The sequence below is a fragment of the Drosophila serrata genome, unplaced genomic scaffold (genome assembly GCF_035046125.1).
Source record: "Drosophila serrata isolate PLE 108 unplaced genomic scaffold, ASM3504612v1 contig_378, whole genome shotgun sequence".
NCBI lineage: Eukaryota > Metazoa > Arthropoda > Insecta > Diptera > Drosophilidae > Drosophila > Drosophila serrata.
In genome coordinates this window covers 313098-339886 of record NW_028257276.1, presented here as the reverse complement: position 1 = coordinate 339886, position 26789 = coordinate 313098, and the positions used below count along the sequence as shown (strand labels likewise).

The 26789-nt window shown below is 45.5% G+C and overlaps 7 protein-coding genes across 16 annotated transcripts; 3 read left to right on the top strand and 4 right to left on the bottom strand.

The window, feature by feature from the left end:
* Nucleotides 1-23: 23 nt before the first annotated feature.
* LOC110183047 (N-acylneuraminate-9-phosphatase) lies at nt 24-4687 on the bottom strand. Its single transcript, XM_020951231.2, has 3 exons — nt 4150-4687; nt 1728-2213; nt 24-1662 (listed from the first exon to the last, which is right to left on the bottom strand). Exons 1-3 carry the CDS (start codon nt 4291-4293, stop codon nt 1246-1248), a joined length of 1047 nt encoding a protein of 348 aa, XP_020806890.1. The 5' UTR covers nt 4294-4687; the 3' UTR covers nt 24-1245.
* On the top strand, nt 4592-7300 carry lin-52 (DREAM core complex component lin-52). 2 transcript variants are annotated; one of them, XR_015273216.1, is made up of 5 exons: nt 4705-4925; nt 4984-5175; nt 5243-5347; nt 5493-5721; nt 5806-7300. XR_015273216.1 is itself a non-coding variant. In XM_020951251.2 (4 exons), the coding sequence occupies exons 1-4, from the start codon at nt 4886-4888 to the stop codon at nt 5645-5647; spliced, it is 492 nt and encodes a 163-aa protein (XP_020806910.1). In that variant the 5' UTR covers nt 4592-4885; the 3' UTR covers nt 5648-5780. The 2 variants fall into 2 exon arrangements, 1 of the variants encoding a protein (XP_020806910.1); XM_020951251.2 differs by lacking the exon at nt 5806-7300 and having other exon boundaries at nt 4592-4925; nt 5493-5780.
* LOC110183063 (uncharacterized) lies at nt 5766-6642 on the bottom strand. Its single transcript, XM_020951250.2, has one exon. It carries the CDS (start codon nt 6640-6642, stop codon nt 5959-5961), a length of 684 nt encoding a protein of 227 aa, XP_020806909.1. The 3' UTR covers nt 5766-5958.
* Rtel1 (Regulator of telomere elongation helicase 1) lies at nt 5766-13559 on the bottom strand. Of its 3 annotated transcripts, XR_015273211.1 has the most exons (12): nt 12280-13148; nt 10949-12178; nt 10337-10890; nt 9734-10283; nt 8987-9100; nt 8767-8915; nt 8556-8694; nt 8335-8493; nt 8164-8238; nt 7872-8103; nt 6779-7155; nt 5766-6655 (listed from the first exon to the last, which is right to left on the bottom strand). XR_015273211.1 is itself a non-coding variant. In XM_086839846.1 (10 exons), exons 3-10 carry the CDS (start codon nt 10828-10830, stop codon nt 7882-7884), a joined length of 1902 nt encoding a protein of 633 aa, XP_086695972.1. In that variant the 5' UTR covers nt 10831-10885; nt 10949-12178; nt 12280-13559; the 3' UTR covers nt 7730-7881. The 3 variants fall into 3 exon arrangements, 2 of the variants coding, with proteins under 2 accessions (XP_086695972.1, XP_086695971.1); XM_086839846.1 differs by lacking the exons at nt 5766-6655; nt 6779-7155 and having other exon boundaries at nt 7730-8103; nt 10337-10885; nt 12280-13559; XM_086839845.1 differs by lacking the exons at nt 5766-6655; nt 6779-7155 and having other exon boundaries at nt 7730-8103.
* On the top strand, nt 12808-21305 carry IntS6 (integrator complex subunit 6). Of its 6 annotated transcripts, none has more exons than XM_020951236.2 (3): nt 12808-12923; nt 15855-16156; nt 17037-21305. In XM_020951236.2, the coding sequence occupies exon 3, from the start codon at nt 17148-17150 to the stop codon at nt 21099-21101; it is 3954 nt and encodes a 1317-aa protein (XP_020806895.1). In that variant the 5' UTR covers nt 12808-12923; nt 15855-16156; nt 17037-17147; the 3' UTR covers nt 21102-21305. The 6 variants fall into 6 exon arrangements, with proteins under 6 accessions (XP_020806895.1, XP_020806894.1, XP_086695968.1 ...); XM_020951235.2 differs by having other exon boundaries at nt 12817-13392; XM_086839842.1 differs by having other exon boundaries at nt 12817-13628.
* A 1211-nt stretch (nt 21306-22516) lies between these two features.
* dgt4 (dim gamma-tubulin 4) lies at nt 22517-24705 on the top strand. The gene has a single exon (XM_020951240.2). The coding sequence runs from the start codon at nt 24039-24041 to the stop codon at nt 24621-24623; it is 585 nt and encodes a 194-aa protein (XP_020806899.1). The 5' UTR covers nt 22517-24038; the 3' UTR covers nt 24624-24705.
* Tip60 (Histone acetyltransferase Tip60) lies at nt 24621-26759 on the bottom strand. 2 transcript variants are annotated; one of them, XM_020951239.2, is made up of 5 exons: nt 26585-26759; nt 26389-26515; nt 25083-26334; nt 24816-25028; nt 24621-24748 (listed from the first exon to the last, which is right to left on the bottom strand). In XM_020951239.2, coding segments are annotated over exons 1-5 (1653 nt in total). In that variant the 5' UTR covers nt 26645-26759; the 3' UTR covers nt 24621-24747. The 2 variants fall into 2 exon arrangements, with proteins under 2 accessions (XP_020806898.1, XP_086695973.1); XM_086839847.1 differs by lacking the exon at nt 24621-24748 and having other exon boundaries at nt 24812-25028.
* Nucleotides 26760-26789: the final 30 nt, after the last annotated feature.

Below are 26789 nucleotides of genomic sequence, written 5' to 3'. Positions count from 1 at the left end.
GTGGTAATGAAAAGTCCTATGAGTAAGCGTTGTGTAATTTATTATTCAATATCCATGATCAACAGTGGTGCAGCTCCTATAGGCATGCTTATACATATGTGTACCATTTTTATTATCAACATCAGGTAAGCTTGGGATTGGGAAAAGGATCAGGAAATGGATGGGACATGGGATCGAGTGCATTTGCAAATAACAATATGCCAACAGAGACTCGCACCTCTGAATGTGTGGTGGTGCCGAAAGAGAGCTCCTCTCCGGCTTGGCTTCGAGTTGGCGGCTTAAAAAACGGTACCAGCTAAAGGCTACGACTAAGACAATAGTTAACATTTCACGTACATCCATCTCACTGCTATGTATGTATTAGGGACGCCCATCGAGGGGAAAATATGGAAATTGTCTATCGACAAGTATATCGCACTCAAAATCATATTTAAACAATCGAAATCTTTGATAAATTAAAATTGAAATATCGAAAAATATAGCATTTAACGATATTATCGAAAAATAACATAAAATTTTAATTTTGTTACCCCCTTTCATTTATATTTGTGCGATCTATCAATTAGAATATCTATTAATCGAATTTATATATATATATATAAATAATATTGCATTTAACGTAAAAATATCGATAAAATAAAAAAATATCCCAAGAATGCATTTTGAATTGTTTGTTTCTCTGTTCGCTATATTGTTGCTATATCCGGCTGTTGACATCGATATTCCCCGACATCCCTAATGCGTGTGCTACAGATTCGTTAGTGATTCGTTTCGTCTTCCAAAAATTTCCTTGTGATGTGATGTTCTCTGATTTATCATTTATCATTTATCATTGATCATCCTTTCATCGTTTATCATTTGTTTAACTTTAGATTTGCTTTTTGTTGCATTGGCTATCAATTTACAAAAAAAGTGAGAGAAAAGTCGCTTAGAAAAATACATTTGGTTTATGTTTGTGTCTCTTGCTGTCTTCGCCTGGATTTCCTCTGCAATGTTCTCTAGCCTTATTTTTAGTGTAATAATGGCAGATATCGACATTTACCGTATGTATGTGTCTCTATGTGTGTAGGCTCCCGGATGTCCCTATGTCCGTAGTTCTTACTCGTTCCATTCGATTTCTTCCTTATCTCGTCTCCTCGCCTCTGTTCTGTTTTAGCTATAGTTTTGTAAACTGAAGGTACATTATTTTTGTATCAATTTCATAATCCTCCTCTTCATCTTTTGAGGTCCTGCTCTCTTCTCTGTCTAGAGGAAGCTGTCGCAACTGTTCTCCGCCTCGCTGTTGGAGCAATCCATGGCGGGCAGCGAGACGCCACGACGATAGACCCACTGTCGCTGTTGCTGGTGCTGGTATCCACGTGAAGTGGCTGCCGGTTCACAGCTGGCGGTGGAACTGGTACACCCGTTGCCGCTGCTCCCGCTCCCGTTGCCGCTGCTCCCACTGACGACGCTGCTGCTCATGTGGCTGCCACGACGTCGAGATGTGGACGGAGTGTCGGGCGTAGCGACAGCATTAAGCCGCGGGAAGTACTTGTACATCTCCAGAAGGTTACCCAGCTTGATGTGCGGCTTATACTCCACATCCTCCAGCGACTGGGCGACCGAGCTGCTGCTGCTCAGTGGCGTCCAGAAGGTGAGGCCCAGCTGGGCCAGGTGGCCTCCCTAAAAAGTGATTTATGGTTAGCTTACCTTCGAACAGAATACAAAAAAATATGAATGATGTTCACCTTGATGTCCGTTTCCAGTTTGTCGCCAATCATGGCACACTGGTGCGGCTTCACGTTGAGGAAATTGCAGGCGGCATAGAAGATCTCCGGATGGGGCTTCTCCCAAGGCAGATCGGAGGACACCAACACGCAGTCAAAATAGCCGCGCACGTGTAGCTTAGCCACTTTTTCCCACTGCGCATTCGAGGGCCCGTTAGTGATGAGGGCCAGAACATAGCCCGCCTGGCGCATACGCACTAGCAGCTGGACATAGTCGGCAGGAACCGCCAGATAACGATAGCGTAAGCGCAGCCACTGCGGATATATCTGCTCGGCAAGGTGCTTGTGTCGCGGCGGCAGCGATTCGCGCCACAAGTGCGTCCGCCACGAGTCCAGCGATGTCTGCGAGTTATCCGGACACCGGCGAAAGGACTTGAGAAAGTTTTGCGTGGACAGGCTGGCGTCATCCTTGCTAAACTGATACTGCGCCTCCAGAACGTCACCGAGCTACAGTCGGGGATCAGATAGAGAGGGCGAGATCGGAAGAGCGTAATTAGCGGTTGTTTAATGTCATGCGATTGTCCAAGCAGTAGTAATGCTCTATCAGGTCTCTAATCGGCCCACAATCTCGGATAACTAGTATGCATATAAAATACAATATAATATGATATAATATATTATGTATCAGGTTTTTCGTATCGTTCTATTCAAGGCACTTTATATTAGCAATCAGCAATGTCTTTTTAAAAACAAGCATTTAAATATAAATCTTCTTTTAAACAAATTATATAATAATAGATACTGTCAGAAAAATATTGTTTTGCCAACACGGTTAGATAGACACAGCTTTTATGCTGATCAAGAAGATGTATACTTTATAGGATCAGAAATGGCACCTTTACTGCGTTGCAAACTTCTGATTAAAATACTTTCCCACAAGGATATAAAAACAAGATTGCGGCTGGGTGATTGCTTTGCCCCAAGCTGATTCTGGGCACCCGGGATACTATGAATAACAACCTGCAAATGCCACATAATGTTTCAATCTATTTCAATGGCCCTTATTCATATATTTCCGACAATTGCTGACTTGATTTCTGTCCCCATGTCTCTATCAGTTTGTGTAAATACAAACAAAGTGCAAGTGGAAGTATATCAGGATTATCATAAATTTAATAAATTAAATAATTTAAATAAAGCAATAAATCAATTTAAAAATTAACAATTTTCCTAAGCTCCCTGATGATAATCCGAGTGTCAAGCATATGATAATTAATATCTCTGAACTGAAAATCAAGTTTGCTTATCGTTGCTTTCTATGAATAAACATATTTTTAACTTAATTTATATATTTTATGTGTAATTTTATGAGATTTTATTTGCTGTTTTAATATATACCGGTATTATCTGTTTTAATTATTTGGAAACGAAATGAGGGTCAACGTCTGATAAAAAAAAACAGAAAAGAGAAAGAAAAAGTATTGTTTTATTCTAATTAAAGCTGTAATTTAAGATTCTTCATACTTTTTGAGTATTATCAATTAAGTCAGAACCTTTAAGCACTGCAAAAGAGTCATTTACGACCCCATAAATCATAGATATTCTTGATCAGCGTCAACAGTTAATTTTATAAAAATTTTAATTTTTTCTAATTTTTAACAGAGCATGTAGATTTATTAGCTTAATAAAATCAAACACAGGAAAGCTTTTCGAATTTAAATGTATGCTTGTTTGGTGGTGTACTTATGATATTTTAAAGCTCGGATTTCTTGACAAAAAAAATGTGATATATTGATTAAAGAAATGTATATACATATATTTTAATTGTAATTTCGAGATCTATATTTTTTTAAGTGGCGACAAATTCTGATAATTCTGTTAAATACATATATCCGCTATAATCGGAAAGAGACAAAAATTGTAAGTAAGATCCCTACCCCCCGTAAAGTGAATATTTAATGTTAAATAAATGCATTTCCCTGAAATAAACGGATTTATTTATAGCCTGATATCTTATGTATTTTTGGGGCTACAGATAATGAACGACTTCCTCAAGTGCCTTTTAAATGAGAAATTAAGGCTATATTACATATAATCTGTAAAGTAAACAAAGTATTTTTGGACGCCGCAAAAGTCTTACAGCTGGAGACCTTGCAAAGTGCATGTCTTGCGTGCCGAAAAAAATAACAATTACTTCAGTTTCGGGCGCGTGCTATCAGCTGGGAACCCAGTGGGACGGACGGTCAGAGCGCGGAAGAAGGGGCGTCCGGGGTTTCTCGACTACGTAACAGCGACAGCGGCGACGGGCTGCAGTGGAAAATTTTCTAGCTGCCTGCTGCGCACTTTCACCCCCGAATTCGGAGATGCTCACGGAGAGCGGAGAGCGTGGAAGGTAGACCGTGGCGTGCGTAGAGTGGACTGTGGAGCGTGTACTCTAACTCACCTTGCGGATGGCCTTTAGGTCGCCGGCCCGCGTAGGGATCAGCGTATTGTCCAGGTCAAAGTAGAACGCGGAGATCTTCGCACATGTCGCCTCGAAATGTGTGGTCTGCTTGGCGGAACTGGAACTGTATTTGCTAGCTGCCATCGGGGCCTCGGCCAATAAGACTCAACTGTGGGGCAGGGGCGCGCGGCGGGAAAGCGAAAGGAAATGCGAACGGGAACTGGGAAGGAAGCCAACGAGGACTACAACTAAGATGCAGTTTCGAAATTGGCGCCAAGGCACACCGACGACAACTTGTTCTGCCAAATAAAAAAAACACGGACCACTCGTGACGGCGGAGTTCAAACTGGCTAGCGGAACGACTAAGAGAACAGGTGAATAGTAATGGCCATGGCAAGCACATTAGAGATGCAAGTTAAATCGATTCTGCCCTTATCGATAGGTATTCATCGGAGCAGCGGACAAGGTGCGAGCGAGAGCAAGGATAAGGATGCCACTGTTTAGGTACTCGGCTTGTGCGTCAGAGCGAGACAACGGTAGTGGCAATGGTGACGCTAATAAAGTGCAGCCGCCGTCATTTAAAAAATTTGTATATCTGTCGTTTTTCAGCACTGCCCTATCGACAGTTCCGGGCGATAGGTTTTGGCAAAAGAGTGGCATCTCCGCCTTTTGTCTCGAAATTTGTATGACTTTTGGTTGATTTTTGTATTTCTTTGGTTTTGTTTTCATAAAAAAGATGGACAAGAAGGAATCAGGCGTGGAGGCTTTTGCGCCAGGTAAGTGTGCAACAAATACCCGAAGAGCGTAAATGAAAAACGCACCTCTTGCCCATAGAAACCATACAGAAAATGGACGAGGATGCTGCCGCAGCGGCGGCCGTTGATTCTGATGCGTCGCCAAGCAAGAAGATGTTGATTTCCGCTACGGAGACTTCGGAAGAGAACAAAGATGTTCTGGGGATGCATGAGGATGAACTTATTTCGCAGGAAACGCTGCGCGCCTCACCCATCCAGTGGCCGGAGCGCTGTGAGTGTAGAAAACGTGATCACCTTCGCACATTGGCGCCATATTTAACGTTCTTTCTCGTTTCAAGTCCCCGGAATGGAGGAGTTTCTTACCATGAGCGACACGCCCATCTACACGCCCACCATGGATCGTAGCAACAATCTTACTACCGAAGACATAGCCCATATGAATCGTAAGTAGAGACATGACCATTCAAGCACCCGCAATGCGGACTAATTTCCGAGCTAATATATGTTCAATATAAAGTTCAAGTTGTTCTGGGTCTAGTCAGGGATTTTTAAATGAAATGTTTAAATTGCTTGTTATTTTTTTCGCAGAGCTGTCCCAACTGGAGCCAGATCAGCTGGTGGAAAAAATTAAATCGTTACAGGATGAGATCTACCAGCTGGGGCTGCGGGAGGCCAAGGAAATGACCCGTGGCAAGCTGCTTGGCATCTTCGACCGTGACCAGCTGCCCAAGCGTCAGTCGTAGGAGGATCTAGTCCCTGAATGATTAAGCCCTAGTTTTAATGTAAATAAACGTTATGCGTTTCGTAGTGTGTAATGGTACGAATATAGAGTATTATAGAAAAAACAAAGACCAAAAAGAATGACAGAACCAGTAACTAACGTTTATTTTGTCCATTATAGCACTTTGCGGGTTCTACAGATACACATGCGAGCAGAAGTCGTGAAGGAGGAGCGGAAAGGCACAGTTTATTGGGCGATTCTCTCTCTAACGCAACAAGAAACTCTGTGGGGAATGTGTATATATACATGTATATCATTATCCTGCGCTTCTTGCTACTCCTGCCACTGCATTCCAAATCGCTGCTCAAATGTGATCCGATTGTACACTCCTGCATCGGCCAGCTGCATCGGATCGGTGTAATAGGCAAAGCGCCGTATGTCCAGCATCGCCACATCGAACATCTGCTTCCAGCTGGTCAAATCCGTGACGCTCATGTGGATCGGCAGCTGCGGATCCGGTATATCAATGGCTGCCTGCAGCCGATCAAAGGCTTCTGCTATGGGTCCCACCGACAGATTCACCCAGTACTCGGCCGGAAATCGCTTGTTCTCGCAGAACGGCGCCCCCTTGCGCATGATGAAGACCAACATAAGGATTTCGTACCGCTCAGAGCTCTCGTAAAAGCGCTTGGTGCGTGTCTTCTCCACGAAATCGATGAGCAATATCAGTGGCGTGTAGTTCTGTAGGTGCATGAGCAGCTCCCTGTCCGTCCACAAGTAGCGTCCACCCGCCCCACCACCTCCGCTTCCCTTCATACTAAGCATGCTTATGTGGCCAGATAGTTGCTGATGTTGCTGTTGCTGCTGCTGTTGCTGTTGCTGTTGCTGCTGATGTTGAATGCCTGCTGCGGCTGTGACTGATGGTACAATTAGTGGTGCTCCGCTGCTGGTTGCCACCTGGCTGGGCATGGCGACCACAATGCCCGTCTGTCTCTGGCAGCCAATCTCCTCGACCATGTGCTGTCCTCTGCTGCAATGACGACAAAATGCAATTAAGGCAAGTGACCCCCAGTAGCCAGTAGTTCTAAGTAGGCCAAGGTCGGATCGGGAAAGGTGGTGTGTGCGTTACTTGTTGCAAATGCAATCAACTTACGTTGAAAATTAGATGAGCAATGAACGGGAAGCTGGAGCGGGCTGTGAAGCTTAGTAGGCGGTGGCACTTTAGGCTACAGGTATAGCTATACCTTGAAGCTATTGGCTTGTCAGCCTTTCAGCTTTTCAAGCAGCTGCTGCTGCTGCTGCTGGAAGGGCCGTGTGCGTCCTGGACGATTGTTGCCACGCGAGTGCCAAGTCGCAGCAGCAGCAGCGGCTCGTAGCCATTCGGGCTACTCACGGGTGTTACTCGGTTTACTCGGGACGCGGACTCGGCTCCCAGTTTGGCAATGAACTTATTGGATGCGACGCGCTGTGGCCTGCACTTGGCAGATTGGCCTGGCTTGGCAACAAGCAACAAGCAAAACTGGCGAGTTCCTAAAGGAATAAAATATTTTATAGAACGAAACAAATAATACAATCAAAAGTACTTCAAATTGGAACAAAAATTATAATTAATTACAAAGTATGTGAATTAAAAAAAAATAATATTAATAAAGGGCAACAATTTAACGATTTCATATATCCGAGCAATTTTAAAAGGTTAAATTATTAGAATAATAAATATAACGTATAATTCGCAACGAAGTCACATCATCTCCCAACGCCTGACGCCCTCCATCCAATCAACCCCAATGCCAGGTGATAGGGGTCAGGACCCTTTTTCTTGTTGCCTTACACCCCCAAGAGTTTAAAAACATCTTACGTCCGTGTCCTGAAAATGTGCTTTACACATTTTAAATTAGCGTTGTCCATATCTCCGTTTCGCAGTCTGTTCGTATTTTACTTCACTTACTGTAGAGAATTAGGTTTTTGATTTTGATCATTTTAACCTACTAGAAAACCATTTGATAAACTTTTAAACTTTAAGAAAATATATCTAAAATTAAATTAATTTATCGAACTTTTCGTTTTTCGAGCTGTATATGATTCCCAAATTGCATTATAATAATTTAACCATCAAAAATATGTATTTTCTTTAAGAAATAATTATTTATAAAGATTGCAGCACAAAATTGATTTTCTGCTTACAAACTAATTTATACAATTATATTTTTATTTTTAAAGAACAAAAAATAGACATTTATACATACAGAGATGGACTTAGCAGGACTCTAACTGGGACATCCGTCGATCGAACTCGGGCTTGTGCTCGTTCTTGAGAAAGCGGCGCATCCCGACAAACAGAAAGCGCAGCTGGGGACCCACAAGCACCTTGAGGAGCACCTGCATCAATTGATCGAAACTTTCTCTGGTACCATTCTTGTATTCGATCAGAGCCTTGCCAAAGTCCCGGAATTGATCACGACTAATCCGGCTGCGCACCTGATTAGATAAATAATTTGTATATGTTTTCAGATATTTTTTATATATTTTGCAGCTAACCTCCCGCAAAAAGTCGGCTCTCTCTTCGGGCGCCACCTTCACTTGGGAACTAACTGTCTCTGGCTCCGCCTTAACCTTGTTGTAGTGATGTATATCGAGGGGGAAAAATCGTTTTTATACCATATATAATACATTTAAGTTTAGATTTATAAATCGTATGTTTGCACCTACCTTTATGTTCTCCACCAGCTTGTAGCGTTTCTTGGGTGCCTGTGTAAAACTGCCACCCGTCTTTGGCGGCGTGGGCGAGCTGCGCTCTCGCTTGTGGATCTTTACCAAACCAATTTTGCCGCTGCTATTGTCGTCCGAGCAGCTATTAAAGTCGATACTCTGGTTAGGGAATAAATAAATAAAAGATAAAATTTAATTTAAATTGAACACCCGACACACACCGAAACATTGGAGTCGAGGCGGCTCATAAAGTCCATGGCATTGGGTGTCGCTGCTCCGCCAGTGCCCAACTTTCGCCCAACAGCCTGTGCATAGTCATCGGGCGTCCACGTCTTAATGGAATTGGCCATCTCCACTTTCCTAAAGAGAGAAGAAGAAGAGCCCAAGTAGCGGTAAGCTTGTAGTCTTCTTTTTCTCCTTCGAAATACAAACATTGCGGTTTCATTCGCTGTCTTAAAGGAAGAACTGCAGCCCGGCTCTCGCTTGATCTTTGGAATAATGGCCGCCAGGGGCTCATCCTCCTCCGGCTTGCAAACCGTTTGCAAAGGTGGCTCTGAATCTCGTTTATCTGGCTGCTTCATCTGGGTTTTAGGGAGAAAAATAGAGATAATCAGATAGTGAGAGAGAAATAAGAGTAGATCCCTCTACTCACTGTGGCCTCGGCATTCTTGAAGAACTGACGCAGCTCCCGGACAATGGGACCGAAGGGCGAACACTGCGGCCGATCGCCAAGGTGACCACGTATCCATTTGGACAGTTGCTGCACCTGGGATTGGAGATTCCGAGAGGAAAAGTATGACATGAATGGAATAATATAATATAGAAAATATGCAATCGCTTGATATATAGTAATCGGAAATAATGAAAAATGAATTTTGTTGATGCATAAAAAAAGAACTTTGGGAAACAATGCACCGATTACAACAGCACTAGGACGAATTTAAAATCGATCAGATCTAAGCCAAAAAAGCCATTAATATTAGTTCTGAATTTCACAGTTTAAAAATTTAAAATTTATTTCAATTTTAATGATGTAACCTCTTATAAAATTTTGGAAAAATGGCAAAAGACTCGCCTGTTAATGCTGATCAAGAATATATATGATTTGTTGGATCGGAATTGACTCCTTCACAGTGTTTTAAGCTTCTGACTAAAATTATAATACCATTCTTTGAGCCGATATTTATCTATATTTTTATATGACAATTATTTCTAAAAATCAAAAAACAAAAAATCTTATAACTAAGCCAAAAAAGAATTAATTTCAATTCGGGAATCTTTCCTATGCTAGTTTATTCAAGGTTAATAAATCTGCATACCCCTTTAAAAATTAAACAATATAATTCTAAAAAAAAATTACCAAAAATTTGTTCCTTTACGATTTATCGGCTTTTCTTACCTGAGAGGCATCTTTAAAACGTGAATCGCACAGCAGAATGGCGCCATAGTCATTGCGATGACGGATCACTCTGCCGATGGCCTGGTTGACGGCCCGCGTGGCATCCAAATTATACCATTCCTGGCCGCTTAGAAGCTGGTTTTCCCGCGTTCGATTTGCCTCCAGGTAGCGTCGTTTCAGTATCACCTTGGGGTCCTTCAGCGGCGGGAAGGGCAGTCCTGTAATGATGACCGCCCGTCCGTTGCGATCGGCAAAGTCCAGACCCTCGGACACCTTGCCGCGACAAACGGCCATGAAGACGGCGCCCTTAGAGTCGCGAATGGCCTGATAGAACTCCTCCATAGTGCTGGTGAACTGATCCTTGCCCCGCGGCTCCAGAAAGATGGGTTTCTTGGCTACAATGTCTGCCCACAAACCACTAGCCTGCCACGAATCAACGCACTTATTGAGCATGGGATACGAGGGGAAGAAAACCAGTAGGCCGTCGGGAACGATACGCGACACATTCAAAATGGTCTGGCCCAGGGAGCTGATATACTTAGGATTGTCCCTGGAAAATACAGAGGTGTTAAAGAAAAGGAATTGGGGACTCGTCAAGCTCACCGATTGGTGTAGTTGGATATGAGCTGCTGTCGATCGGGACCAGTTCCAATGATTTTGACATACACCTGAGATTGATCGACTATATGCGGATTCTCCAAATGCTGGGCCACCGGTATTGCCAGCTCGGCGATCAATGGCTTAAGCGGAGCCAGGGTGCCGCTGGTGAGAATCACGCTGCGCACTTGGGTATTAAGCAGCTGTTCCATGCCGAAACCAGGGTTGAAGCACCAGAAATTCACTATCTTGGCCTGCTTAGAGCTGCTTGTGGTCAGTGTGCCTTTGCTAAGCCAGCCCCCCTGCGCCTGCTTGTTACCGGGCTTTCCCTGACCCTGCTGTCCTTGCTGCTTCGTCTCCTCCAGTTGGACGTGCACCTTGAAGCTGGCGTACACCTTGCTCATTACATCCTCTTTGTTGGCAAAGACAATGGTCAGGAGATCACTGAGCAGGGTGAAAGTGCCGCCCTTCCTAATGCTCATCTGCTGCGAGGCCACCATCAGATACTGCACGAGCTTGTCCAGCAACGACACTATGGTGGCCACATTGCCATAGCTGAACTGGGGGAGAAGCTAATAAGAGGAAAGCAAGGAGGAAGGAAGAGGCGATGCCACTCACATTTGCCTTGCCCAGCAGCTCGTACATCATCGTGGCCGGATAGGTGGTGCCCTCGGTTACATTGTCCACCACAACGGCATCGATGGCCTTTTCCAGTTCCAGCAACATTTCCTTGAGCAGCGTCAGATCGTCTAGGGTAAAATCCTTGGGCTCGTCGGCGCCCATATCTTGCGACTCACCACTGGTGAAGATCTTCATGATGTGCGTGATGTCCTCAATGGCCATGGCTACGTCCGATGAGCGGATCTGCACAGAGGCGGACTCCTCGCAGATCTTTTCAATGTTATGGGCCTCGTCGAGGATGACAATCGTGTTGCCTAGCTCGATCTTGTTGGCTTTTCGCGCCTTAGGATCCAACAGATAGTTGTACGGCATAAATGTGATGTCCGCCTGGGCCACCAGCTCCTTGGAGGCAAAATACGGACACATCTTAAGGCGCTGACCGACCTTCACCAGATCTTCAATGTCCATGATGCTGGGTCCGCGAAAGTCCGGATGATCCTTCTTAGACTCGACGCGCAGCTGAAACGAGCAGGTCTTCGAGTGGACGCGCAGCTTGCACATGTTAGTCTTGTTGGAGTTGCCCTGCTCGCGCATCACCTCCGGATGGATGCACAACTGGTCGCGGGAGCCCAGCACCACGGACCGCATGTTGGCATACGCCGTCCGCTTCAGCTCCCGCATCGCCTGTGTTAGCTGGGAGTGCGTTCGCGACGCGTAGATCACCTTGGGGACGCCCCAATTGTTGATCTTCCCCACGGTTCTCGCCAGATCCGACAGCTCAGCGCCTGCGCCCGCTCCCGCTCCCGCGTCGCCCTTATTCAGGCTAAGCATCTGCTGCTGGTGCTCAGATTGGCGGGTGCGAATCCAGGCTAATGAGGAGCAGAGCAGGCTCAGCGTCTTGCCGGTGCCTGTAGGTGACTCGAGCACGCCGTTAGTGCCGTCGCGCAAGCACTGAATCACCTTCTCCATGTACGCCCGCTGCACCGGATACGGCTCAAAGGGGAAGTGCACCGGGATGCCGGCGATTAGGCTCTCCGGCATTTTGTGTCCGTCCGTGCTTTATTTATAAATTCACTTTCGTTGTCGTCGTTGACTTTTTTGTTTGCGCGCCAAAGCGGAGTATGAACATGTGTTCATCGCCAGCGCCGATAAGCAGCTGATTCGCCAGTCCTGTAACAGTTTTAGCGCGAAAATAGCTATTTCTGGCGAGAAGAGAAATTTTAAGACCTAAAACAGTTTAAAAGAGCATAGAGTAGTAACCGTTTATACCTTTCCATTGTTTTTACATTTTTAAATAATAACAGTATTTACCGAGAACCCTGTCTTACCTTATTTATACCGAATTTTTAGATATTTATAAACATGAGCGTAAAATAATATTTTCGGCGAGAGTTTCTTCCAGATGATATTATAAAATTATATAGCCCTAACTCAGCTCGGTGATAAATATATAGAATATATTTTTGGAAACTGGTAGTGAGGTTTTTTTTTAACTATATACATATCGTAAATTTTAAATGACTATAAAATAACTAAGGTTGCAGCACTAACCGAAAGCGAAAATCGATGATAGGGTTTGAGCCACGGCTAAATATTTGGCAGATTCACTAACCGTTCTTAAGTCTTCTTGATATTTTGCCCTAAATTGACGTATGGGTAAACTGCTGAAATATTACTTTTAAAAATCATCCAAATTGTTACCTGAAGTAAGTAACAAAAAAAATTTGTCATCACTTCTTAGCGTATCTCTTAACCGGGATTAATATCGGGGACACGCGCGCTATCGATTCCCGTCGGCCTCCGAAAATCGACATATCGCCATCATTAGAAAGTTGAGGAGATCGGGCCTCTGCCAGCTCTAGCTCAAATTGTTTTTTTTAGTTGAATCGAACGGTTGGCTCGGAACCCGGAGCAGCCAACAGAAGAAGAAGAAGAAGAAGCAGGCACAGCCGGAACGCAGGCGTGTGTGTGTGTAAGCAGCCCCCACCACTACCTAGGCGAGCGAACGATTGTGGAGACGACGACAACACGACGACCGTCCCATTGTTGTTATTGTGGTGGCGAGCGGTCGGACGTTCAGTCGTTCGGTTAGGTCGCAACGACCGTTAGTCACGTCGGTCGGTCGTTCTCACCCGTGCACCTTAAGCAGAGCCACATACACGTAGTAATACGCGCCGCGCCGTTCCGTTTGTCGTTCATCGTTCTCTTGCTCTCGTGCTTACTCGCTCTCTCCCCCGCTTCCCATCCCCTAACCTCTTAGTGTGCCTGTGTGCTCGCTCGCTCGCGGTGGTGATAAATTTTTTTTTGTTGGCACAAAGTAAAAATATAACAGAATAAAAAATCGTGGCGCGGATAAAAGCTAATCGAAAATTATTGCAAGTATTGGCGATTTGAGAGGAGTGAGAGCCGCCACCACCGCCACTCTGCTGTGTGCATTCTCGGTATATTTTTTTTACGTTTGTTTGTTGGTTGTTTGTGATTTTTTATCGCAGAGGCATTTGTTGTTTGGTTAATTGGCAGCGTGTGTGAGTGCTTTTCGAAACTCTCACTCGGCGAAGTACTTGTGCCCGTTGAGATGCTGTTAGTCCGCCAGCTCGCGTGCGTGTGTGTGCGACATTTAGTGACCAGTAGTTGAGTGCAGTGTTTCAAAAAATGAAAAGAGACAGCGTTTGTTCGCGTGAGTGTTGATTTTGCTTCAAGATGGAATTATCCGGCGAATTGCCGCAAATCCCTTATAATACAGTGCATAAATTGTGCATGCAATATGCACTTCAAAATTCGAAAGCTTTGGCGGCTACTTATGCGGCTTATCGATTGCCGGCGGCAGCAACTCTGCCGATAGTCGATAGGCGACAGCGATGACACGGTTTCCCCACTACTAATTCCAGCATTATTATCACATGGAAATTAAGGTCAGCCAAACTGCGTGTGTGCGTTTGCCAAATGGAAAAATGGCTCGACCAACTGTATTGCGCCCATAGCCCATTGCCCGTTTCCTCCCCCTATTTGCAAATGCAGTAACTTAAAAAGTTGTGTGCATATTCCCTCGCACTTTTGGACAGCACTGGCAACCCTGGTGCGCTACGGCTGCGGCTGCATAAGTGGATTCCGACGAAGAGCCGTGTCATTATAACCTACCGCCCATCCGCCGCTTCAACCTTCGGCGTTATTAATGGCCACAAAAACTCGATTACCAAAAGCGGCGGTCGCCCTAAATCATTTGTTTTGAGTGCGTGTGTATGTGTGTGTGCGGATTGCCAGTGTCGAACAGAATAGGGCAACCGCCTCCGCCACCCCGTCACCCCACCACCGCCGTGTGCGGGTACCTCCCACACTGGCGCACAGAGTTGCCAGACAGCCGGCGACAACAATTGCTTAACTCCAACTTTGCATTATCATATCGAATTACACACACTCACACACACTTAGTTCGTGTGTGCGCGAATGGATCCTCGGGGGACATGGCTAGTGGAATCAGCTCCACCTGTGCGTCGAATGATGTGCTCCCGTTGGTCATCTGGCAACCTTGGATCCGCTTGCGTATGCCCACTCTGGTGTGCGTGCGTTTGTTTGCCCTCTTATTCAAATAGAAATTGAATGTTTTGCACTCGAATTCCGTCAATTACCTCCGGAGTGTTGGTAGTGATAACGCGATATATTGGATAGTGGTTTTTGGCAGCACCGGCATCTATTAGTCGCGCGTCAAAGAAAGGGGAACATAGTAAGCATTAGATATTGTCGTTTTGGCGATCGTAACTCCCGGCTTTAGCTACTATACATACATACATACATATATTCCTCTCTATTTTGCCACCTGAATCCTCTTGCTCGGCCGTCAGAGATGCCTAGCTCGTGTACTCACGATCGTGAACGGTGGGTCGGGAAATAGGCATTGTGTAATACACTTCCGGTATTTTTATATTTTGTTATATTACCAGGACACGACACAGCTTAAAAAAGAGGTGATACTGATCAAGATTTTCAAGTGATGCATAGAAAGAAAATGCTTTTAACAAGAGCAGAGAAAATCAAAGATGCTGAGCGAGAAAGCGGTAGTAAGTCGCAAAATTATTTTGTTGTGGTTATAAATTTGCAAATAAAGCCTATACAAAATTACTTATGTGTGATGAATATGTATAGCAAAGCTTATTTTCTTAATAATTTATAGTTTTCTACTTGACCCAGAATTCATGCGGTCATCTCTAGGCCGACACGCCTACAGAGCGTAGTACTACTTAGCTGGCGTTGAATAAATCATGATGCAAATACTTAAGGTGGTTCTGAGCTTTATTGGATACGAAACATAAAACATTTGTAGGGAAAAAGATAACAAGCGAATCACAGTCGTGAAAAGAGAGCAGTTCTTGCGAATAGAACACCTTGAATAGTTACACCATGAAGAGAATGGCTCCGTTGTGGGGCATCAAGGCAGAGCAGCAGAGGAAGAGGACCAGATAGATATAGAGCAGCCGAAGTAGACGAAGCTGAAGTAAAAGGTGGAAGAGTAATACAAGTGTAGCACCGTGTAGGGAAGGGGAAGTGGAGTGAAGTAAATTGGAGTGAATTTGGATTTGTGTCAAAGCGTTTTCGTGTCCCCCATAAATATGCAAAAACATCTCGCGCACAAAACAACTTACAGACCCCCTGCGATTTTAATTCCATTTCATTGTTAAATTAGAAAATTATGTGTTTTGTTTAGTTTTAGTGTGCTTGCGTGTGTGGGAATACCAGTGATTACGCAGTTTGTCAGTAAAGTGTATTTGATCTTTTTTGCCTAATCTACTGATTGCCACACACTGCGTATGCGCAACGTTTGATGATATATTTATTTATCGACAATATTTACAGCTCATTTTCATTACCATTGCGTTCCGTTTCTTTGTTTTTTTTTTTATCATTTCAGTGCAGTTAACCGTTGTTGTTTATTATCCAGTCCAAATGTCAGCTGTTTCACGCAACATGTACCATAAAAGCGGAACAGCGAAGCGCAGAAAAAGAGCTAACCGATCAAGCCCAGGACAGCAGCAACAGCAGCAAGAAAGAGAGCGCTGTTAACAACATAAACAATACAAAAAAGAAATCAATGAACACACATACATAGGCGCAATAAGAACAACAAATACCATAGAAGCAACAATAAAAATTAAGGAACAGGAGAGACGAGAAGGGAGGGGCCTAGAAAGATAGAGCATAACCAACCACAAGGTAAGCGGTAAACCCAATTTATAACTACAATGCATTCTGATTTAGTCGTTTCTAAAACCATAATACCAAAACCGTTTCGGAAATTGAAAATTCCAGTGAATTATAAGGTTGTTATAAATGATTTTGATTTAAGGTGGGAAATGTATTTAAGGCTCTTTAGTATTAATATCGTTGTTTTTTTTTCTGTTTTTATACCCTTACAGGAAAATATAATATTAATTTTTGCCAATTTTTTAATAATTTTAAAAGGGGTAACATCGTTAAAATTCTGTAAAATTTATACAAATATTTTAAATTTTTAATTAAGTAAGCAGAATTGTTAACCTAATAAAAACCTAATCAGGAAATTTTTTCCAATTAAAATTAATACTTTTTTGGCCCAGTTATGATTTTTGTAAGCTTTGATATGAAGAAATGATTCTGATACAAAATTATAGATTAAAGAATATGAAAATTTATAGCCTTCCATAGTATTATAATTTAAGTCGGAAGCTTGTATATATGTATAAATGTATATATATTAATAATTTGAATTATTTAATTATTTACCAAAACATTTCAGTTTAATTAATCGATGAAATATGGTTTATATTACTGACTTCCTACCATAGAGTTAAAACTTTTCTAGAATCAAGCGAGATAATATTTAATACTTAATATTAACTGCATTCCTGGTTTTAATTATATTGTTATATTGGTAGTATTTCGTACCCATAACTTACCTTTTTGGTTAGAAATCATTGATAACAAACAAGGGTAATGCAATGACAGTAATAATTACACATCTGCCTATTCAAACGGATTACCTATTTAATTTAAATTAAATTTTACCTAATCACAATTAAATACTAATATTAAACACCTCTTTTTATTTTTTAAGCCCAAAACAAGAGCATAAGCTACTTGAAGTAGGGCCTAGGCTTCGGTCAGAGGAGAGACTAGAGAGCAGGGGCAGGATCATTCAGCTTAGTCGGAAGAGGAACCCCCCGCTATGACAATCATACTCTTCCTGGTGGACACTTCGTCGTCCATGTGCCAGAAGGCGTATGTGAACGGGGTGCAAAAGACGTATCTGGACATTGCCAAGGGTGCAGTAGAGACGTTCCTTAAGTATCGCCAGCGGACGCAGGACTGTCTCGGGGATCGCTACATGCTACTCACATTCGAGGAGCCGCCGGCTAATGTAAAGGCCGGCTGGAAGGAAAATCATGCCACTTTCATGAACGAACTTAAGAACCTGCAGAGTCACGGCCTCACTTCTATGGGTGAATCGTTGCGCAACGCCTTCGATCTGCTTAATCTAAATCGGATGCAGTCGGGCATCGATACGTACGGCCAGGGCCGGTGTCCCTTCTACCTGGAGCCCTCGGTCATCATTGTGATTACAGACGGCGGTAGGTACTCTTACCGCAACGGTGTCCATCAAGAGATAATACTGCCGCTGAGCAACCAAATACCGGGAACCAAGTTTACCAAGGAACCTTTTCGCTGGGACCAGCGTCTCTTTTCCTTGGTTCTCCGGATGCCCGGCAATAAGATTGATGAGCGGGTGGACGGCAAGGTGCCGCACGATGACTCCCCGATCGAGCGGATGTGCGAGGTCACCGGTGGACGGTCCTATCGCGTCCGCAGCCACTATGTGCTTAACCAGTGCATCGAGAGTCTTGTGCAGAAAGTGCAACCAGGTGTGGTATTGCAGTTTGAGCCGCTTCTACTGCCTAAGGAAACGCCGACGGGTCAAGCAGGATCAAGTAGTAATGCTGGCACCGGTGCCATTCAAGGTGCAGTTGGTGGAGGGGCGGGCGGAGCTGGTTCGGTATCGGTAACGGCGACCTCTTCCTCCTCGTCCACGTCCTCGTCCTCCTCGTCTTCGGCGGCGACATCGGCAGGAGCAGCTGGTGGATCAGCAGCAGGAGAAGCCCCAACGGACATAGTCTTCCAGCCGGTAAAAAAGATGATCTACGTGCAGAAGCACATCACACAAAAGACCTTCCCCATCGGCTACTGGCCGCTGCCGGAACCCTATTGGCCGGACTCCAAGGCCATCACACTGCCGCCCCGCGACGCTCATCCCAAGCTGAAGATTCTAACGCCGGCAGTAGATGAGCCGCAGCTGGTGCGCAGCTTCCCTGTGGACAAATATGAGATCGAGGGCTGCCCTCTTACGTTGCAGATCCTCAACAAGCGCGAGATGAACAAGTGCTGGCAAGTGATTGTGACAAATGGGATGCACGGCTTTGAACTGCCTTTTGGTTACCTGAAGGCCTCGCCGAACTTTACCCAGGTCCACCTGTACGTCCTCGCTTACAACTACCCGGCGTTACTACCCCTCCTGCACGACCTAATCCACAAGTACAACATGAGTCCGCCGAACGACCTTATGTATAAGTTTAACGCCTACGTCCGCTCCATACCGCCCTACTACTGCCCCTTCCTCCGCAAGGCTCTCGTCAACATCAATGTGCCGTACCAGCTGCTGCAGTTCCTGTTGCCCGAGAACGTGGACAACTACCTGTCCCCCACCATTGCCAACCAGCTGAAACACATCAAGAACACGGCCAAGCAGGACCAGGAGAACCTCTGCCTGAAGGTCTACAAGCAGCTGAAGCAGCCGAAGCCCCCCTATCGCCAGGTGGAGACTGCCAAGCTATGCACGGGCGTTGCCCTGCGCCGGGATCTGGTGCGGCACCCGCTGCTGAGGGACACATTCGCCAAACTCCATGCCGAGATCGAACCCGTGGAGAACTACACGATTGTGGTGCCGCAACTGACTCATCAGCTGTCGGCGAAAACGTACCGGAATCCGTTTGATATACCGCGCCGAGACCTGATCGAGGAAATTGCCCGAATGCGCGAGACCTTTTTGAGACCCGCCTCGCTAGTGGCCAAGGATTCGGGCCACTGCCTGCCCATTGCCGAGATGGGCAACTACCAGGAGTATCTCAAAAACAAGGACAATCCGCTGCGCGAAATCGAGCCCACAAATGTGCGACAGCACATGTTCGGCAATCCTTATAAGAAGGACAAGCACATGGTCATGGTGGACGAGGCGGATCTCAGCGATGTGGCTCCCATGAAGTCGCCCAATGGGAATGGGCAGAGCGGTGCCCCGCCGCCCGGATCAGGTTCGGGTTCTGGTTCACCCACAGGACCGGGACAACCGTCGCCGTCGCCGGGTGGCCCTGGTGTAAGCCAAGGTATGTCCGGCTTAATGATGGGGGGCGGTGGAGGTGGCGTTGGTGGTCTCTCCAAGAAGCTGGACGGCACGGCCCGAGGACGCAAACGGAAAGCAGGACCTCTACCGCGCGCCTTTGAATTCCGGCGCATGTCCACGGATTCGCGATCGGCCTGCTCCAGTCCCGTCCCCTCACCGACGACGAGCACCAGTGCCCCAGCGGGCGCACAGCTACCCGGGACCTTGCCATCGGTATTAGGATTAGGATGTGATTCCTTGACGCCAGCCGACAACAGTCCCGGTTCCAGTTGCTTTGACGACGACAGCAACAGCAGCTGCAATAGCTCCAGCAGTAGCAGTTTTGCTAGCTCATCCTCCGCAGTCTCGGAGCAGCGGGAGTTGCCGAACGACTCGGGCCTGTCGCTGGGGCATTCAGATCGCCTGGGCATCGGCTTTGACTTCAATGAGGAGGAGACTAGCGAACAGGACACACCACTCAACGGTTACGTGCACAACTTTATCAATGGAATCAGCGAGGACGCAATGGGTGCCGTGGACACTGAAGCAACGACGGAGGCCGCGATCAGTGCGAGTTCAAGTGCCGCGACGGCGCCGACGACCACAGTGTCAGCGTGTTCTGCCCCTGCCGCTATTATGGTTATCGTGCCGACAGAGCCTCCACAGGAAGCCACGACAGCACCAACGGCAGCGGGAACGGTAACGACTAGCAATGGTAACGATGTCTCCTGTCCCGCCATCGTCGCTAGCAGCAGCGGCAGTGTAAATTTTGGAAGTAGCAGTAGCCTAAGTTCCAGCTCCTCAGGAGTGCTCTATGTTCCCCTGAACGGCCTGACCACCCATGCCGCCTACAGTAGCAATCTGGGCGGAGTCAGTTCCTCGTCGATGGACAGCCTGAGCTCACTGAGTAACTCAAGACCGGGCCTACTGCCCCTAGCCAATGGCTACGGGCACGGCCATGGAGCAGTGGCTATCTCACCGCCCTCGCCATTATCACCGCCCGCCAGCAGCAGCTCCACGTTGCCCGCAACTTCCACCTCCAGCTCCAGTTCCAGCTCTGCCTTCAGTCACTTTAGCCACAATGACATCAACGATGCCTCGGAGATATCGCGCATCCTGCAGACCTGCCACAACGGCACCAGCTCTTCCTCCTCGGGAGCAGGTGGCAACAACAGTAGCAGCAACAACAGCGGCAGCAACAACCTGAATGGCAATGGCAGCAGCAGTGGGGGTAGCTCGTCGTCCTCAGCGGACAGCGGCCTAGTCGAAGATCACTACTCGCTGGGCAGCAATAGCTTCGATGCCTTGAAGCGTGCGGCGGTTGGTGGGAATCCCCACTATTACTGGGCCAGTGGCCTCAAGCTAATGGATTCTCCTGGAAGCGGAGTCAAGAGCGGCAGCTGCGGTTCTTCGCCTACGCACAACAACGGCGGCGAGGTAAGTCCGCCGCCACCCCTGACACTCAGCGAGGAGCAACGCGAGGCGGCCCGACGACATAACATTGACTTGCGTCTGCAAATCTTCAGGGACATCCGTCGGCCTGGGCGCGACTATAGCCAGTTATTGGAGCACTTGAATCTGGTTAAGGGCGACCACGACATGCAGTCAGAGTTTGTGGAAATGTGCATTGGGGAGTCGTTGCGCTTCCGGCGGCATCGAATGGTGTGCAGCATCCAGGACTGGTGGGAGGAAAAGCAGCAGTCAACACCGACAGTAGCCGCTGTGGCCGAGCAGGCCGCCGCCAAGAGTTAACGATGGCTGATGTGGCATCACTGAGCCCACGGGGTCATCATCCAAGCCATCTGTCTGTGAGTGTGTCGGAGGGGGAGGTCATTGGGAAATCAAGGGGAGAGCTCACTCCCGCTGTAAATATTGTTGCCAGAGGACAGCCACGGTTTTTTGGATGGTACACGGGACTATAGCCACCACAAGCACCACGAAAACAACAACCGAAAAGAGAAACTAAACACACAGTGAACTTGAGATAGAGTGAGAGGGAGTATCTAGGATCGTGAACAGGTCTTAGTCGCAGATATTTGTAATTAGTATGATCTATTATTATGTATGTATATGTAGGTAAGCTAAGCCTAAGCTAAGCAATTCTAATGAGAAAAATTACGTAAAAATCCACAATATACACAGATTTTGTAGCCGCCGTTTCATTTAGACATTTATAGTTATATATATACATATATTTAAATGTAGGGTTAAATTTTTTTTCCCACGATGCTAGAAGTTAGTGTAGAATTATATATATCGAAATTATCAACCTAAAGTGTAAATTGTATGTGTAAAAGCAGCTACAGGAGAGTTTTAGGAAAACGCCCACAATACATTTTAGCCAATTTTTGTTGGAAGCCCAGATTAGGATGCCAGATCAAGCCCTAATTAATCTAGACGATATATATAAATTTTATATTTCATATTACATATTTTAAAACTTTATATTTATTGCGTATTAATTTGTATCATCCTTTGGCCAGCCTCCTCAAATCTCCATTTGTTTTTTTTTTTTTTTTTATATATAATAATTGTACATTTTAATTTCGATATACATAACCCACACACACGCAACAATGATGAGCAAGAAATTAATAAAAAGGCGTGCCGTTTGTTATATAAATATATAAAATTAGAAGACATATTGAAAATAATACAAAATAAGAGAAAAGTAAAAACTAAGAGCTAAACAAAAAAAAACATTTTGCACTATTTTTTTACGTGTATATCTGTGTGTGCGTGTGTGTACGAGTGCGTTACGCAATACATGAATAACAGAGTAAAAATTAACAAGGAGAAATTAAAAAAACAAAACACGTTTGCTAATATTAGATAGGCGGCTGGCAGTGATTTTACGACTGCTTCAGGATTAATAATCAATTATGTACACTCGCAGAAAGTGCGTATATATATTTAACAAATTTCATACATACAGAAAAAAAGAAAAGATCAACAAACAACAGAGCAGAAAACAAAAGCAAACGAAATCAAAGAAAGAAATAAAAGAGAAAGAATTGCATTAAAATTAATCGTTTTTCAGGTTGGGACATGCCTATTGGAAAACTCTCTTGTCCTTAAGGACGTTGACCATATGCCCCCTGTATGAATGATCCCTTCTAATGGTCACAGCAAACGCTCCCTAAATGAATTTGTTGATGTTATCCTTTATTATTCAAGCACAATGCAAACTATATAATACGTTATGGGCTTCCTTGGGTGACGTCTAAACGAAGAATGCGATGTAGTTTCATAAAAAACAATAAATGAAGCTAATTTTGGAAAGCCAAAGTTTGTACATACATACATACATATATCCCTGCAGTTAACCATAGCATCGGATCATGGGTTCGAATGTACAATAAATCATAACTAAACCAAAAATTCATTAATTTCCATTTGGAAATCGTTTCTGTGGCTTCAATATTTAAAACTTTTTAATTTTATTAATTCTTGACAATTTTAAATATTACACACCCCACTACAAAACGTTAAAGAAAATATTTCATTTCAATATGGGTTTTAATTAGGCTAATATAACTATCCCACGCCTTTGATATACCAGGCAAGCAGAAAAAGCTGGCAGCAACCCAGCAGCACAACATAAAGCGTTGCTTATAACGGGGTTTTAGCGTTTTCCAGTTCGGTTTCCAATGATTTACACGGCAAGGGTCTTGAGATAATGCCAAATTATAACGGAGCTTTTCAACTTTCCAAGTCCTAATGGCCGCTCTTTGAATTGACCAATCAGAGACGTTCTTCAAGTTCCTCTCTTCTAAGATCCGTTACTCTAGGACTTTGAAATCTTTAATGGCCGCCTTTTGTTTACATCTGATTAGACCAATCAGAGACGATCTTCACGTTTCCCTCTGTAAAGATCCGTTACTTTGAGGCTTTTGCAGTAGCGGGTTAGCTGCTTGCTGAATTTTCTGTTTGCCTGGTAGAACTTGAGAAATTTTATATGGTGAATTCGGTGAAATGGATTTGTTTTTTTTTTGTTTTTGGATTTATTATTTTTTTTTTAAGTTAAGCTACAATTTTGTGTAATTAATTTTTGAAAATGATTTATTAATTATTGATTACGATTTTAAGTGCAAATATAAATATATATATATATGACTTTTGACAATCATTCGTATACCTACAAGAAAACCTAAAATATTTAATACTAAAATAGGTAAAACAAATGTTCTCCCAGACATGCCTATAAAGATTCGCCTGTTGAAGCTGATCAAGAATATACATACATACATATGTACATATGTATATGGTTTCATTGCGTCGCAAGTTTCTGACTAAAATTATAATACCCTGCAAGAGTATACAATTTATTAAAATATGTAATATAAGGCTTATATAGCATTTAAAAATTTGAAATTTTGTTTTTTATTACAGGACATACACAATTGCATTAAAAGAGTTGTGCTTAATGTTTTGCCCCACGCCATCATGGTGAATCTTTACAAGGTGGTTTTATCGATCAGTCGTTTGGCTGCTATCTCTTTCTAGCGTTGGTCTCTGCAAACTTTCACGTCCCCAGCAGACCACCCTATAGATGCGTGCGGTCATGCACACGATAGCTCGAGCTATCGATGACAGCCGCCAATTACGATTGTCAATGCCAATCGGATCTGAAATGCTCGGCATTTTCTTTTTACAGCTTGAAACTCAGGGCTTTTTGTTGATTGCCAAATGGATATCTCGACGCCACCTACGCCGACGAGGGCACCACGAGCAACGAGCACCGTTATGCCCGCCGATAGTGGCATGGAAGACATTCAGCGCCTGCTGAACCTGGAGGCGAGGTGCCGCTTTCAGGAGGACGCCCAAAATGTTCAGCGTCAGGTGCAGGACAAGGCGCGCGACTGGCTGGACGCCAAATACGAATACCAACAGGAGTATTCACGCCTGGCGCGCCTCATCAATTGCATCGGAATGCGCGTGGCCATAGACACCAGGTCCACCAGTTTGGACGAAGAGAAACTAAAGCAGACCCTAAAAATGATCAACAACCTGCGAACGAGGATAGCCAGTGATTTGCGTCCCGCCAGCCTGGACGCGAGTGTTGTGGTGCATTGTCAACAGCAGCTGGACACTGTCCACAAGCCGCGCTTTCAGCTCAGCCGGCAGAAGCGGGAGTTTGCAGAGATTCAGAAGGCGCTGCAGGAGTTGCGCACCTCGGTGGATGCTCTGGAGAACGGACTGGAGCTGCACACAATGCAGGCGATGGACCAAATGGTGACCGAACTGTTGCCAGCACGAAGAAGCGATGAGTAGTGGTCGAGGAGGAGTTTTTATTTTACACATTTATTATACCCTGCATTTACACAATTATAAAGAACGAAGTCTGCAAATGTTATTTCAGGTCCATCCTGGACGTGCTTAAGCGTGTAAGTAGCATTCTGCGAAAGAGAATGGAAGTTGGTGAGCAATATTTGGATGGGTGCCTAGGAACGGGCTAAATTTTACCACTTGGAACGTTTGGACCAGTCCTTGGGCGTCCAGTGCAGGCACTTGGAGTCAATGCGGATTTTGCGCTTATCCATCGCCCGGCGGTGCTGCTCGATGGTGTCGCGGTTGATGCACACTATGTATTGACCCTTGTAGTAATTTATCAGATTCAGGTTCTGCAGCGTCGAGATCACGTCCTCCTTCTTAATCGAGGTGCACTCGCATATGTCGCTGGGCAAGTAAAAGGTTAGGAGAAAATATAACCTCAAGACAAAGTCCCCTTACTTGATTGTTATCGTTGGCTTTTCGCCATCCGTGCTCGGGTTTTGGCTGATAAAGATTTCTAATATCGTCTGCGCCCAGTAAGATCGGTACGAGAGCAGCCCCAGATCCGACAGCGGCTTCTCCGGCGAGCCCGTTTTACCCTCAAACTTGGACAGCTCGTAGCTGAACTCGATAAGCAGCTTGCCATAGCCCTTGCGCTGATATGGCGGCATGGTGAGGATGCAGGCAACGTTATAATCTTCGGTGCTCTCCTTTTCCTTGGAGAAGTACCCCACGATGTGAAAGCCACGCGAATCGAACTCGGTCATTACGTAAAACAGGAACGGATCAGTGTCATAGTAGAGGGTCTTGTGGTCGAGAAAGAGCTTGGCTAGCAAACAGAGATTCTGGGCGTACACCTTGTTCTTCCGCCCGTCGATCTCGAAGAAAGAGATAGTGTGTTTGCGGTAAATCTCGTTGCCCGGCGGATGTCTTAGGTTGCACTTGGACAGGTGCCGCTCCAAGCACTTTCTGCTCTTCCGGTATTTCAAGCAGAACTCACAGATGTAGATGCAAGGCATTTGACACAGCTCCTGGGGATACGGCGAGAAGTACCAGGGTTTTATGCGGTGCCGCCCTAGCTCGATCATCTCTACGTTCTTCATGCGCGTTACTACGTCGTCCTGGTGCGTCACCATGCTGCCCGACTGTCTGGGCGTCGGTATCTTGCCGTCCTGCGATCCATCGCCGTCCTCAGTGGCTGCGTTTATCAGTCCGTCTCCGGTTACGTGTGTAACGACAGTTGTGGCTGATGGCGTTTGCGCGGTCCCCGAATGCGGATGCTGCTGTGCCTGTAGTGTATGGTGTCCGTGTGCGGTGGCACCATGCACCTTCCGTTTGCGATTGATGCGCTTTTGCAAGGCGGCTGCAAGGTTGTTGCCGTTGACGAGCTCTCCGCTACCACCGCCGGGAGTACTGGGTGTTGGGGTGACAGGGCCGCCGCTGATACCACTGCCACCACCACCACCGTGCGCGACTGGCGGCCCGCCGGCAGTAATTGCGCCGCCTGCTGCAAGTGCTGTAGAAGCTCCAACACCAGAAGCGGGGTGCTGTGGTGACGTGGGACGTGATACGCTGCCCGCTAGGGAGTGATGACGCTGCGGCGTAGTCACACCAGTGCTGGTGCCCGTCTGGGAGCCATCTCGCCGCGGAAACTGTACCTTGCGCGTGTATAGGTCCTCCTCATTGACCCACTCGTCCAGGCGCTTGTTGACTGCAAGCAAATGGGTCAAAACGAGAGTCCTTGTAAGGGCCGCCGCATACTCACAGTCCACATAATGTACATAGAATTGCCGTCGCCCGTCGAGTTCCTTGATGCTCACGATCTCCGCTAGTGGCCAGTCGTCCGTTTTGTGCATCCGCACGGGCAGACGACAGCCCTCCGTCAGTGCGGCCTGCGAAAACAAACAAAACATATCTTACTGTGTGAAACAACCACGCAAACTTCCAGGACAGGCATATACCGTCGACTCGCAGATAGAGGCCACGTCGTCGTCGAACTCATATTTGTGGTTGATTTTCATTGGTTTGCACTGATTTTATCTTTTATTTACGTTTTTCACTCTGCAAGCGCAGTTATCGATGTATTTACAGAAAATGTGTCGATAACTTCCAGCTGATTTCAGTGAGTGTTGCCACACACAAGAAATATATATTTGCAAAATAACA